This window comes from Haemaphysalis longicornis, unplaced genomic scaffold, assembly GCF_048455015.1.
Source record: "Haemaphysalis longicornis isolate Haplotype H1 unplaced genomic scaffold, Haemaphysalis longicornis Haplotype H1 scaffold_1, whole genome shotgun sequence".
Classification (NCBI taxonomy): domain Eukaryota; kingdom Metazoa; phylum Arthropoda; class Arachnida; order Ixodida; family Ixodidae; genus Haemaphysalis; species Haemaphysalis longicornis.
The window spans coordinates 6,426,129-6,440,494 of NW_027526203.1; the positions used below are offsets into that span (position 1 = coordinate 6,426,129).

The 14,366-nt window shown below is 51.4% G+C and overlaps 1 protein-coding gene across 1 annotated transcript; it reads left to right on the forward strand.

Moving 5' to 3' along the window:
- Positions 1 to 6,915: 6,915 nt before the first annotated feature.
- LOC144168854 (putative exonuclease GOR) lies at positions 6,916 to 9,684 on the forward strand. The gene is made up of 2 exons (XM_077698160.1): positions 6,916 to 7,161; positions 8,344 to 9,684. Exons 1-2 carry the CDS (start codon positions 6,916 to 6,918, stop codon positions 9,682 to 9,684), a joined length of 1,587 nt encoding a protein of 528 aa, XP_077554286.1.
- The last annotated feature ends 4,682 nt before the right edge of the window (positions 9,685 to 14,366 follow it).

The following is a 14,366-nucleotide window of genomic DNA, read 5'->3' on the forward strand; positions in this document are numbered from 1 at the left end:
GGATGTAGTGGAAAGTCGTCGGAGTTGGTTGATGTGATGAGCTTCAATCAGCTCCTGAGCCGTATTGTGGAGGCCTAGGCGTTCAAGTCTGGCAGTGGGTGCATTCTGGGGAATTCGCAGTGCTGCCCTGTATGCCTTTCTAATTAGATTATTAACTTTCGCCAGATCCTCATTCTAGGCGTTTGGGAATATTAAGAATGGCCAAATTAAAGAGTAGGGGTGATAATACGGCCCCTTGCGGGGTACCAATGGAAGGAAGAGAGAGAATTTTCGATTTGAGATCTCCTACTTGGAGAAACGCCGTGCGCGACGTGAGGAACGCACGCACGTAGTTGTAAGTGCGTTCCCCAGGGGCCATCGATTCTAGACCGCGCATGATGGCGGCGTGCGAGACCCGATCGAAGGCTTTTGTAAGGTCCAGAGCCAATATTGCTGCTGTGTCGCGCTTGGTAGTAGGTGTTATTACGTCTCGAGATAATTGGAGCAGGACGTCCTGGGTGGATAACCCGGGCCTAAAGCCAATCATTGAGTGCGGAAGAGCATCAGTAGATGTAAGGTGGAGCGTGAGGCGAGAGAGGATGATGTGCTCCATGACTTTACCTATGCATGAGGTGAGTGAGATGGGTCTGAGGTGATCGATGGTAAGAGGCTTCCCTGGTTTCGGAATGAGGGTGATCTGGGCGTGCCTCCATGCTTGGGGGAGATAACCGAGCTTCCAAAAGTGGTTAAAATAATCTGTAAGAGCCGATATTGAGGAGTCGTCCAGATTGCGGAGCATCTTATTGGTTATTCCATCCGGCCCCGGTGCTGACCCGGGCCGGAGAGCAAGGAGGGTGCTGCGTACCTCTGCTTCTGTAATATCTGCATCAAGATCAGTATTTGGTGGTCCTTTATATAGTGGGAGCTGTTGGGTGTCACCAGTGGGCACATATAGAGAGCAAACTTTGTCGAGTAGTTCTTCATTGGTACCCGGGAAATTTTGTGTGACCATTGTAAGCCGATGGGTCTGCTCGGTCTTCGTACGAGAGGGGTCTAATAGATGCCTGAGGAGGTACCAAGTGCGTTTCATTCCGAGGTTTCCCTTCATTTGATTACAGATTTCATGCCACTGATCTTGGGCAAGCTGGGCGGAGTACTGCTCAATTTCAGCATTGAGGCGAGATAGTTTAGAGCGCAGTTTTCTGTTGTGTTTCTGTTTGCGCCATCTACGTTGTATACTGCGATATGCAGCCCACAAATGCTGTAGGTGGGAATCAACCACATCTGAAGGAATTTCCGGATCCAGCGCGATACTTGTGTGCCGCGCATCTTTAAGAATTTGTTGAGCCCAATTGTCTAATCCAGATGTACTAATTTCAGGGGGATCGAGAGTTTGGCGTACTTGCCGGAAGTCGTCCCAATTCGGTAAAAAGGCCTGCCGAGGGCGGCGGCGCACGAAACTGGCTACTGTCACGTCCGTTTGGAGGATGAAATGATCACTTCCTAATGTGTCAGGAGTGGATGCCCAACATGCGTGTTTGACGTGATAAGTGAGGGTGAGATCGGGTGATGAATCACGCTGCACGCTATTGCCTATCCTAGTTGGAAACAACGGGTCCGATTCTGTAGTAAGCCGATGTGCTTGAATCTGATCCCAGAGAAGTCTGCCCTTTCGAATACAATGGTGGTATCCCCAGGCTGTATGTGGCGCATTAAAATCGCCTACTATGATAAGCCCATGGGTTCCTACCGTCTGTTTAGCAAAAGAGAAGAGGAGATTAAATGTATGCCCTGTTTCCTTCGGACTGCTGTACACGTTGAGGATGTACAGCCGCTCAGCGTCTCTTTTGCTCGGAAAGAGAGTCACCAAATCATGGGGAACAGCGATGCCATCAAACTGTGTGCGTTCAGCAGGAATATTGCGATGAACTAGTACTGCTGTTGTGAGGTTGCCGTTACCCTGAAATGCCTTATAGCCAGGGAGCTTAACTAATGAGCCTACTTCTTGTAACGCAATTACCGTAGGGGGAGTTTCCGTCGCCTGGGTTAGAAGTTGCAGGGCCTGTCGTTTTCGCCGATACCCCCTGCAATTCCACTGCCAGACCCGAATGGGCCGCGGGTCCTTCTTATTCCCTGGAGATGTCATAATTTAGGACGAGGGCCGGATTAGGATTGCAGAGGGTATTAATTTTGTTCACGAGCTCTTGAACGCTGTTGCGCAATTCTAAGCGTAAGGCCTCTACGTTAGCATGGACATTTGATATGCCGGCTTGCAGGGCTTGATGAATATTCGAGCATTCGGCTTTTTGCTCCGTCAGCGCCTGCTTACAGGATACCTCGACCTCAGTAATTTGGTATTGGACTTGTTCGTCTGGTGTAAGGGGCGATTCAGAGGAGGGCGAGTCGTCTGAGACCGCCTTGCATTTAGGGGGAGGAGGGGTGGGAGAATTGGTATCCTCTTGCCTAGGGGATATTAGCGACTTGAGAGCTTGGTTCTCCTGTCGCAGAGCCGCATTCTCTTGGCGGAGGAGGGAGATTTCAGCCCGGATAGCATTGAGTTCCCGAAGGATATCCAGTGAGGGGCTAAGGGGAGGCGGTGGGGGATTGATTGACGAGCAGTGGGCAGGCGCTACCGGGCAGCTCACCTGGTGATCCGGGGTGGCTTGTTGTTCACCTGCAGGCGCATGCTTATGCTTGGTATGAAGTCCTTGTGGTTGGCCGGCTGGTGGCTTGAGGGGGGATCCCTTGAGGAGACCTTGGCGGCCGGCGGGTCCGGTTTGCAGCAGTGGTGGAAACTGCTGTCCAGCGCTTTGGCCTTGGTATGATAAGGCTGGAGCACCCGTTGTGACAACTTGGGCGTATGTAGGTGCCCGCCGTCGTGGTTGATATCGACGTGGGCAGTCAGCCGATCCGGTGATGTGGGGGCCTTCACGGACTATACATCGTGGGGAGCAGTCGTGGGGTTCGGCGGGGTTAGTGCCACCGCAACGGGGGCAGCGGGGGGCGACTTGAGCATTGGGGCACACATCTTGTCGGTGTCCCGTGGACCAGCAGGCATAACACGCTTCCGTCTTGCGGCGAAACGGCTTGCATCGGTAGAGCGAAGACCGATACCGAATCCAAAAGGGGACTTTCTGACCATCAAACAGGATCTGGGCCATGTTTGACGAGTTCAGCCGCTTAGCGTCAAGAATGTGAAGGTCCGGATTGTAGCTACATATGCTGTCGAACACTTGCTCAGGCGTGTCGTCTTCTGGGATATTAAATATGACACCGAGTACGCTGTTGGCTGGAGCTGCTACGTGAGCAGAGACCTCATATTGCTTCCCGCGGACCGTCAAGGAGGTCATACTTGCGTACTTGTGGGCACGTTCCTCCGATGGGGTGCTAATGACGATGTAGTTAGCGGTTTGTTGCACTCGAACTTGGTCTTCACGGTTCGGCGCAACGTGAGCTTGAACGTGTATGGCGTCGGCAAGTGTAGCCTGGGCTAGTGACGCAAGGGCCAGGCCTCCTCGGGGACGTAGGACAATTTTGATATCAGTTGCCGGGAGTGGTGTCGCCGGCGGTGTCCGCTGAGCCGGTCGCTTGCGGTGGGTTTGTTTCTTCGAGTAGAGTTGGAGCGGACTTACTTGCTCCGCCGTTGCCTGAGCAGCCGAGCGTAGGACATGCTGGCGGTGCCTGATGGTTGCCCAGCCTGGTCGTTCGAATTCGGCGGGGTCCATTTCTTCCCCTTCCACGGTGTTCTTCATGATTGGATATTACGCGGTGGCCGTGCACGCGCCAGAGCGGCCGGTGCACGAGCGCAGCTGCGGCGGCGACGATGAGGAGAGCGAGGGTGCTAGGCCTGATCAGGCCTAGCGAAGCCGGCGTCGTGGTGTGAACTTCGGGCACTCCAAACTAACCTTCTGGTGGTTCGATAACCGAGATGGTGGTGTCCAGGTGATCCGCGTTACTTGCCGGTTACCGTGGAACCACTCTCGATGGCGTGGATAGCGATTACCCAGCGTAAGCGGGGGCGAAACTCGGAGCCGATGCGGGGGGCTTGTGCATCTTGCGGCCCTCTAGCCGGAAAAAAACGCGTCAGATGATAATGAGGGCTTTAATCGAACTGGGTCTCCTGGAGCGCGAGCGCGTGCAACCGCTCGGTCCGTGCTGGTGAAGATGCCTGCATGAAAAAGGCGCGAGCCAGCGGGTTCGCGCTTCAAGAATACCTTTCGTCGCAATGGTAGTTCGTAGCGTCAGTACAGGAAAAAGGAATAATTCGCGTGTTAGTGGGAAAAGTACAACGTGGAGCTAACGGTAGTGCGCCCATTCCACGAGTACATGTAACTCAACGGCTGTAATTCGGTGGTCTTAAGTAATTTGCTGTTTATTTTTTTGTAGCCGGCTGAGGATGAATATTTGAGGTCATTGATCAGTCCCTTCTCGGCTCATTTCAATTTGTGGCATTGTTACAGAGGCATAATTGGGCATTGTTTCGGTGTCATTGTTGTTATCAGCGGAAAATACGGACGAGAAGCGGTTATTTAAAGCAGAAGAACAGTGGGACTTGTCGACCGAGTCTCCATGAGTGTTAATATCTATTTGATAATTTGATGTGTAGGGGAGAGCATGCGCCAGAATTTGTTAGGATTTGTTAGAAGAACTGATAGCAAGTCATTAGAAAATAATTTGGTTTTTGCAGCTTTTAGTTTCTTTAGGTATTGTTTAGCGCATGAGGGGTAGCGTTCCTACGCGGTGGGGCATTGGCTTAGGTGAGCCTATCTATAGAGGCGTTTTTTTCGATTACAGAGTAATTTTAGTTGTTTGTTAAACCACTGAGAGTTAGTATCGGATTTAATGAGAATACTAGGGATGTATCTGTTTTTAAGGTTGAGCATCGTTGTCTTAAAGAGTTCCCAGTGAGCGTTGACAATTCGATGTAGGTACGTGTTCCTAAAGCTATCTAAGAAATTTGTTAGGTCGTCATTAAGGGCATCAAAATTTTCTCTCTTGAAGTCCGTAATTATCTTTGTAGGTTATTTCTTTTTCATTGGAGTGGCTATGCAAACATGGATTAGGTTGTGGTCACTAATACCTGGAAGGGTATTAACGGTTTTTATGATCTCCGGGCCCGAGGTTAGTCGAACGTCAAGGGTATTGTTGCCCCTGGTAGGGCACATTATGTTCTGGTGAAGATCAAAGACGGGTACAGTGTTCAAAAATTTTTGTTCGTTAGACGAAGACCGATTCGATACTGAAAGCAACGGTCAGCTGAATAATGGATAATTGAAGTATCCTAATAGGAATACCGGCTCCTTGGGATATTTTTTGTTACTGCAGTGAGGGATAGACGGAGTAGGTCGCAGAAATCTGGCGGGCTATCGGGCGGTATATAGCAGACGCGAAAAACGAATTTCAGGGCTCCGGTAGATATGCATGCCCAGATTATTCTCATGTTGTCAATCAGAGCGAGTGAGGATGATAAGGTATTTCTAATGGCTATAAGCACACCACCACCTCTCTTGCTTTGGGGGTCGCAGTGGAAAATTGTGAAATTCGAGATATCAGAGAACACCTCCGTATCTAAAATGCCTTCATGCAACCATGTTTCAGTTAGTACGACTATGTCAGCACTGACATCATTTATGAAACTGAATTTCAACGCGCTTCGGTACTAGGCTTCGTACGTTAGTGAATGCGATGTTCATATTTTCCTCCCGTATTTTGGAATTTTAAATTACTAGAGGGGTTGCACCCCCAATACTGAGGATATGTCTTGGTGTCGCAAAGACCACCTCCACAATGGGAACCATGACAGAGAGCAGACGGCTTCCACCCACTGCCTTGCAGGCAATGGAGCAACTTTGCACGTGCCTGCGCGTTGTGGCAAGGCAACATGGGCATCCTCTTGCTGCCGCCTGGGCCTCTGAAGTGCAGCACGCTATGCTCTCCCAGTGTCAGCCTTCAGCCTCTTCCCCTCACCCTCGGTGGCTATTCCCTCCTAGGAAAATTGTCACCTCGATACCTGGATGTAAGCGGAAGGCGGATATACCAGCCCCGGCTCTAAGGTTCTTTGCCTTGGAGCCAATTAACAACCAATACAAATGCCACACTCATGTGTACACTGATGGCTCAGTGACGGCTACATCATCGGGGATCGGCCTCGCGTCCGCGTCCCGTTCCATAAAATTAGGGTGCCGTGAAACACGGGAACGACGGACCAGCGGACTTCACAGCGCAGCGCCTTCAAGGTAGGGCGTGGCCTCAGGTACGTTGGATATTCTCATTTCGGAGGCCTCGCCCTTGAATGGTGCCTGCCATGGCTGCGTGCTGGACGCAGACCCCTCGCTTAGAACCCGGAGATGAGCCCCACCCGTCGGACAATCCCGACCCTTGCTTCCCTGCGCTTCCTGGTTCTGATGACTGGCAGGTCGTAGAAAGACTTCGAATTTCGCGGGTCATCCTCCGGGCGGACATAACTGAATTAGCCAGTACAAATGTTCGTGCCTTGCAATCGTCAACACGGAATATCAGTATGCTTATGGATTTGTGGCGTGAGGTAGAACAAAAATAGAATCAACTTCGAAAGCTTGACGGGATGATATATACCTTCTCGACTTTGACACCTTCGTAAAGGACTTAGAAGTGGCCGACGAGTACGCATACACGGTCAGTTGCGCTAAGGTGTCGCTAAAGGAGCAAATCTCTGAGGAAACTTTGAGAAAGGTGAGAACCGTGACGAAGACTTTGTTGCCACCTCAAAAGAAGCAGGGGCCTCTCAGAGGTGGCATCTCCCAGAAAAAGGACGCGGCCAGCGCAGTCATCCCCTTCGCAACAAGGGCTGCCTTCGAAACCGTGGGTTTGTCGTCGTCTGTGGAAGAGAGGATAGACCAGCACAGCGACCCTACATTTCCAATGTCGTCGGTAAACCAGGCCGCGGGATGCACTAGCATGACCGAGTTCGGCCAAGCAGCCGGCTCCGTGGCATCCCGCCGAAGCCAGGACAATACCACGCCAGACTCGGATGCGCTCAGGGCCAACACCAAGAAGCTATCGCGCATGGTAAATAGTCGGATCATGACAACGGATGAACTGCCTAGCAGTGGTACCGGGTGCACCTACAGCAAGGCATTCACTCGTGCACCGCAGGCACCAAGCAGGTGGCTCGGCAGCAAGTCTCGGAACACGCATATTCAGGTATGTGAAAGTGAAGCGTTCGTTCGACTACTAGAAGCAAGGAAATCCAGGGCAATGATGACGATACAGACACAAGTGCGAAAAACTCAGCCAGGACGCAGAACAGAACATCGAAAGCGAACAGAAAAAGGGAAAGGAACCGCTGATTAGAAGATTCAGGCTGCATCCAGAATACGATTTATCCATGCTCACTCGAGGACTAATTTTGCCTCCTTCGTCAGTCACTCCGGTTCGAGCAAACCAGCGTGCCCGTCGTAGCCAAGGAGGTAGCAAGAAGAAGGCATCATGCCGCGAAGCATAGATGGAGGATAAAGAAGGATACATCTTCCCCCTCTCGTCTACAAAGGAATTGACATCGGACTACCCATCTAGAAAAACTAGACTAACGTGTTCTGCACTTTCCCACTAGTGTCACCGTCGGGGGTGGGAGTATGTTGCAGATTTAGTAAGGAAGAGGAAGACGACAAAGTTGGCTAACCGCCAACTATCATTACTATCGGAGAGAGGAGAAAGAAGCTAATAAACCTCGGTCCGGCTCAGCCATGGCCTCGCTTCCGCGTCCCGTTTTATAACAATTATATTAGGCAGTTTGGTGCGGGACTTGGGCTGAGGGCTATTTTGGGTCCATGGTCGGGTCCCAGTCAGGCTGCACGTGCAATCAAAGCTCTTTTGGAACTTCTTCGGAGCACAGAACTGGACAGAGTTTTGTGATTGAAAATTTTGGCCTCATGAAATGACATCTTTTTGTTTTCACACTTTTTTCTATTTTTTTCTTTTTGTTTCTCTTCTCTCATCTAGCGTAGCAAGCCAGCCCGACGGCTCGGCTAACATCGCTGGTCTTCATTAAAGTTATTATCTCTCTCTCTCTCGCGATGTTCTTATCTACAAATTGCTGAAGGATACAATAATTAATGGACAATTGAATTTCAATACTGGCAAACTTTACTTTTATGTCCTCTTTCTCTCCGGAAATAAGTTAGTATTTTGATGTTCTAACGAATTTCCATACGTGATTTAGCCATGGCCAATCCCCCCTTGTGGCCACGTGCAAAAACTTGGAGGGGATCATCATCAGATACAGAAAGAAGGATGGCGGACGAGCTGGTGTTCTTCTCTGGCTGTTCATCATCAGTTATTTTTTATACTTTCCTCAGTGCTCTGGTCCTCTTAGTCTTCTTCAAGAATAACAAGAAAGTAGGTACTGCCAACTCCAGGCCCTCCGAAACAAGCCAGGGAAAGGAAGAGGTAACAAACGGCTTGCAGAAGCAGCGTGATATAAAGGACCGGCGCCTATGCCCGCTGCTGGCAGAAACCCTGAAGGGATGTGACGGCTCTCTTCAAGGCATGTGCGTTAAACGGAACACAGAGTACGTGGTGAGCATTGCTGACAGGCAAAAGGCTTGGCCTAACACAATCCGCTCGGCTACCTCGTCGATTGCGGGTCCAGAGGAAGGGACTTCGCGCTTTCCACCTCGCACCCAGGACCTCTACGACCTTCTACTCCCGTACGTGCTCACCCCTCAAGAACTATTTCGCTGTGGCTACCCGCGACTCTGCCCTAAAAATCCCGGTCGCGTCGTATGTGTGGAGGGCGAAGCGATCTACTCAAGCCGCAAGACGTGCAGCCGCTGCCGTGCGTCCTTCGTGATCACGCGCAGTGGGGACTACTACGCCAACAATGCCTGTTTTTTCCACACCGGACGGTGCAGTGCCATCGGTTTCAGCTGTTGCGGGGCGCCAGCCGACCACCCAGGATGTAACAGTTCCTACTACCATATATGCCCATTCGGGGCTCGAGACAAATGGGAAACGGCGGCGTTGGCCTTCGTGCGCACACGTCGGCGGAATGGCGGCACCCGCGAGGTGTTCGCATTGGACTGTGAAATGTGCTTCACAATCCGTGGCTTTGAGGTGGCAAGGGTGAGCGTGGTGGACTGCTTCGGCACCACTGTGTACGACTCGTACGTGAAGCCAGGTAGCAGTGTGCTTGATTACAGTACGCCCTTCAGCGGAATTACCGCCGAGCACCTACGCAACGTGCGCACCACGCTGCAAGATGTCCAGGCGGTGCTCTTTCGTCTTTTGAACGCCTCCACGATGTTAATTGGACACGGACTGGAGAACGATCTGCGCGCTCTACGACTGATTCATGACACAGTAGTGGACACCTCCATCGTCTTCCCACACTACCGGGGCCTGCCTTATCGACGGTCGCTTCGGTCGCTGGTCGCCGCCTACTTGAACCGCGGGGTGCCGAACGGGCCTCTGGGACACGACAGCGTCGAGGACGCCAAGGCTTGTATGGAGCTCATGCTCTGGAAAGCAGCGCGGGATCAGGAGATGCGTAACAGGTTGAGAGGGGGTGCAGGGGGATATCCAACGCAGCCGTCCCAGTTGGATGACGACGTACACAAGTGTTCATTTTCGGACGGGGGAGTGAAAGCAGAATCATTTGAGGCACTGGAGGAACCAGACAAAGAAAGCATGCCTCTGGGCTCCCACCGCGAGCTACCCATCGAGTAACCAAGGCTGGCTACGCGGCTCCTCGCACGCCTTCGGTCTTTTGGTAAATTTCGCCGAGGAAGATGCCGCAGTCCGCAGGGTATGACTGCGTTTTCTTAGACCTTAATCGCGACTAGGTGCAGTGGAAGTGGTGGTACAAAAAAGCCCCATAGGGCAATCATACTGGCCTAACTAAAGAACGTGTCGATCATTTTTGGAGTGTTTTTTGTTTGGCCACGTGCACATCGTCTGGCCACCTGTCACTCCTTATGCGTGGCTCCGTCTTATACAGCTAAAGATCTCTACTAAATGATGTCATGTTTTGAGTCCGAAAACACTTTAAGCTCAAATCCGCCGGATTTGTCGTAATGAGTAAAGCCGCAAGCGCGCGTTTGCACGGTGGTGGAGCAGGACGTAAACGGCAGAGCGCCGGACGAGTTTAAGAAGAGGGCCTTCCCCAAAAGCTAGAAGCCGGCTTCGAATGCTCGGATTCGGATGTTGGAATCTTTAGGCTTACCGTCGCGGCATCATCGCCGCTTTTGTTACAGTATTACAGTAGCAAAGGACATCTCCTAACCCAACTTTTCACCCCACTGTAACCCCCTTTCTCTTATGTGGTGATTGCCATTTGATATGCGGTGATTGCCATTTGAGCGATTGATGATAAAGATACTTTAACTGCCTCAGCTAAATCTTGGGCGTAGGTATCGCCAACCTTCGGCCGCTGGCTACACCGTGCGTGAACGGACCGGCGGTGCCGGCACCGTCGGCGTAGATCGCTCAGATACTTGATGGTCGCCTTCAAAACGACAGCTCATGAATCTGCCTGGCACAATTTTTCACCGCACTGACATACGCTTTCGGGAATGTGGAACTTTTTTTCCGCGGTCAATGCGGTTTTTAAAAAGCGGCGACAAGGTGTTGCTACCGCGACCTGCGACGGTTCGAGGCGTTAGTGGGCCGTGCGGGCAGGCACCGTGAGTATGTGTGCGGAGCGTTGCTGCGAGCAGTAAACGCTTCATTATTTCCGGCTTAATCCATTTCTTGCGAACGGCAAGCGAAATCTAGAAATTTAGCTCAGCGATCGTCGTAGCCTACAATGTTGATTGCTGAAACGAGCCGCAGCTTACGCTTACACCTGGGTTCAGTCGCATAAATCCGCATACACCACCATGCTCAAGTTGTTTGCAGGCAGGCTACCACATGCGATTCGGCTATAAAGTCGCCATGAGTCAAACTATGGTTCGCGCGCTGATAATTACCTTCAAACGCCGAAAATTAACACGAAAATACACCTTAGAAAGCGCGTCCTAAACGAAGTGTCACACGCTGCAAGGCAACTACGCAGCAAGGGAGAAACGAGGATACTACAAGTGACGTCAAAACGATCGCAGCGCTGGCCTCTCCAGTAGTGGCCCTCGTGGCCATACCACGCCGTGGCGCATCCTTGGTGTCGGCGCGTTGAGCGAAGGTGCGGGAAAGGAGCGTGGCCTCCACGAAGCGGTGTCTCAAAAGGGGCACCGATAGAAATTAAGTGTCTTGCAGCACAATGCATAGAAGTATTACAGGCAAATAAAGGTGGTGTCTAAACGGAACTCCAAAAACGGATCCGTGCTTAGCCACCTATAACAAATCTGCAACCGATCGTAAGTACTTGCATGTCTTTATGGTTACAGCTATAAACGGTCTAAATTTAGTCCACAGGGATGGGCATTGCTAACCCCCCCCCCTCCCACTGATAAGGCGAATATTTGAAAAAGCTAGCATGCGTGGTTCAAAAAAATATCCGCATTGCTATTACATTTTTTTACTCCTTAGGGAGTAAGCTGCGTACGTCATTTCAACAAATTTTCAAATAATCAAACATATATATACCAAGCATTCGCTAGCATTCTTTAGGCATGCAATAATAAAAAGTACTACTGAGAGACTGAGGTCCGGAACGACATTTATTGTAGAGTTCTTGTGGCTAGAATCGCGAACACACCTTGATGATGAGTATATACAAGAATGAAGGTGATGAATCACAGGCGCATGAGCCAGTGCTGATGTAGTTGATTCTTAGCTTTTATGCAATTCTATTCTTCGTGCTACTTCTAGCCGTAGCTCGGCGAAGTAAAAGTTGAATATGTTATTGAAATTTTGTAGAAATGCTGCTGCAGATTGCGTATATGCCTTAAATAAAAGGTATTCAAAAGATGTAGAACCTTACACTGAATGGCTTTGAAGCTGTAGGCAATTAAATACGAAGAAAAATTGAGGTCTATGGCGTGTCTTCAACTTCGAAACCCGTATTATTGTCCCCAACATTTAGATGCTATATCTACGAATATAGCAAATCAAATGGTATAAAAAGACTCCTGTAGGTCACCGATCCCCGTTCGAAACAAGGACACCAGAAACAGGATTTTCGAATGGACAGCTTTTAGTGCTGCCCAGTGCGAGAATTAATTAGGCTGCAAACCTTATAAATGGTACGTTTGGTGCAAACCGAATTTCTGCTTCTATGGGGCTGTGCAGTAGTCCTCTCATATCAGCACTTGACGTATTAATTTCAGAGACCAGAGCATTTGCCCGTAGTGCACATCCCTATTCCTTTTATTTGCAGGAATGCCGCAGGTAGAAGCACATTCTGATGCCTCTTTCGTAAGAGTACTTGCCCATCCGTATAAACAGATGTGTGCCAGAAATGGTAAACATTATAATCATCAACATTGCACGGAACGAGCCTCGTGACCACTGGTGGTGTATCTCGAGAGAGCTGACGACGAAGGCCTGCACTGTCGTCCCCGACGTATCGTCTAATGACGTTTCTGAGGCGTTGCTCCAAGAGGCCGCCTGACCAAGGAATCATAGGATCTTCCATCTTGCATACGTGAGCGAGTTTTCCGTTCCTGGGAATAAGCTATAACACCACCAACATGATGCAAAGTGTGTCATCATGTGCCCAATTGTTGCCGCGGAACCAGCGGCGACAACGTCGGGCTGAAAGCCTGCGCTAGGCCGGAATCACCCTTATGATCAGTCGCTCCTTTTTAGTGCTGTCGGACATCTGCGTCACTCTTAACTTTGTGCTGAAGTCGCGACCAGAAAACCTGGTGGACTTAGGGCCAGCAATTCCGGAAAAAACGCCGATGGCCATGGCCAACCTGAGCTTTGGAATCGCCAATGGCCCCGCACGGGACACCTTGAGTATTCATGGTGACGGTGAGCAGCGACACCGCGGACCCCGAGCTCCCAAACATAAGCTGTGTGCAACCGTGGCGAGGTGTTTAAAGGTGAAGGGTAGAAGCCGTAAACGGTGGCCATCGGAGCCTTGGTCAAGCTCCGGCCGATGGGCTCCCTGCCTGTCTACCAGACAGGGAGCTCCGGGACCTCTTTGACTACCAGGGTAAGGTCAAAGGAGAAAGTACCCCCGTCTCCCTGTTTTTTCCTACGCCATATGGATAATTCAACCCCCCCCCCCAAACGTGATCGGCCCCCGAAAAGGGGCAGCACCAAAGTTTCCTTTCCGCCCCTTCCAACAATCCACATTCCGAAACCTGACAACTATCCTCGATTCTTGGTCAGCGAGGCAGTTGACAAAACAAACCCTGTTTCTTCCATGTCCGTATTCTTGATCACTAAGTTCCTGGAAGGCATCCTCCGAAAATCGTTCGGTGCTAAGAACCTCCGTACCGGTGAAGTCCTAGTCAATGCCAAGACGCAGCAACAAGCCACTAACTTCCTGTCGCAGACCTGCATGGCAAATCTGGCCATCAGAGTCACTCCCCATCATAGCCTCAACAGCTCTCAGGGTGTGATTTCGGAGACCGATTTGTTGAATGAGACCGAAGCTGATATGTTGGAAGGCCTGAAAGATCAGGGTGCAACTGCAGTGAGGCGTATCACCATCAGACGAGATAAGCAGGAAATCCCCACGAAGCATATAATCTTGACTTTCAACCGCTCCACACTTCCTGCATCAATTAAATCAGGCTTCATCTCGTGCTCCGTCCGAGCGTACACCCCGATTCCGCGTCGCTGCTACAAGTGCCAGCGGTTCGGGCACGGTACTAACTCGTGTCGGGGCCAGCCAACCTGCGCCAAATATGCGCAACACCATCTCACTGATGACTGTACATCCAATCAATTGCTCTGTGCCAACGGCCAAGGAACTCACGCTGCATATTCGCGGACCTGCGACCGGTTCAAACTTGAGAAAAAAATAATAAACATCAAGGTCACAGAAAACATCACCTTCCCAGAGGCGCGAAAGAGGTTCGCCTCTTTCCCCTTGGGGAGGTACGCCGACACAGCTCGCCGGGGGGCGGAGCGGCGTCTGGCTTCGGCGGGAACCCAGTACCGTGGGTCGGACCTGGTCCCGCACCCGCCCCCCCCCCCTCCCCTGGGTTGCCTCTTGCAGCCCAACCCGCCTCCGCACCGCTCGCTGAGCCGGCAACGGCTGTGGTGGCAACCACATCTGCTGGGGATGCTGCTGCACCCACTGTTTCCTCTTCTCCACCGGCCCGAAGCACACGCGAGGGCCCGGAGGAGATGGAGACGGAGGCACCCGCGGCAGTTCCCACCCCTGCCGCACCGCCTGTGCCACCCGGGGCGCTCCTGACGCCCTCGGCCGTTGCGGCTCCAACGAAGGGCACCGGGAAGGGTGCCAAGTTCGGGGGTCCGGTACGCCGGGTACCCCTTCCAAATTTGATGACGAC

Coding starts and splice junctions, on each gene's coding strand:
- LOC144168854 (XM_077698160.1), top strand. CDS start 6,916: ATGACCGAGTTCGGCCAAGCAGCCGGCTCCGTGGCATCCCGCCGAAGC. Junction 7,162..8,343: donor CTCGGAACACGCATATTCAG/GTATGTGAAAGT, acceptor GTCTTCTTCAAG/AATAACAAGAAAGTAGGTAC.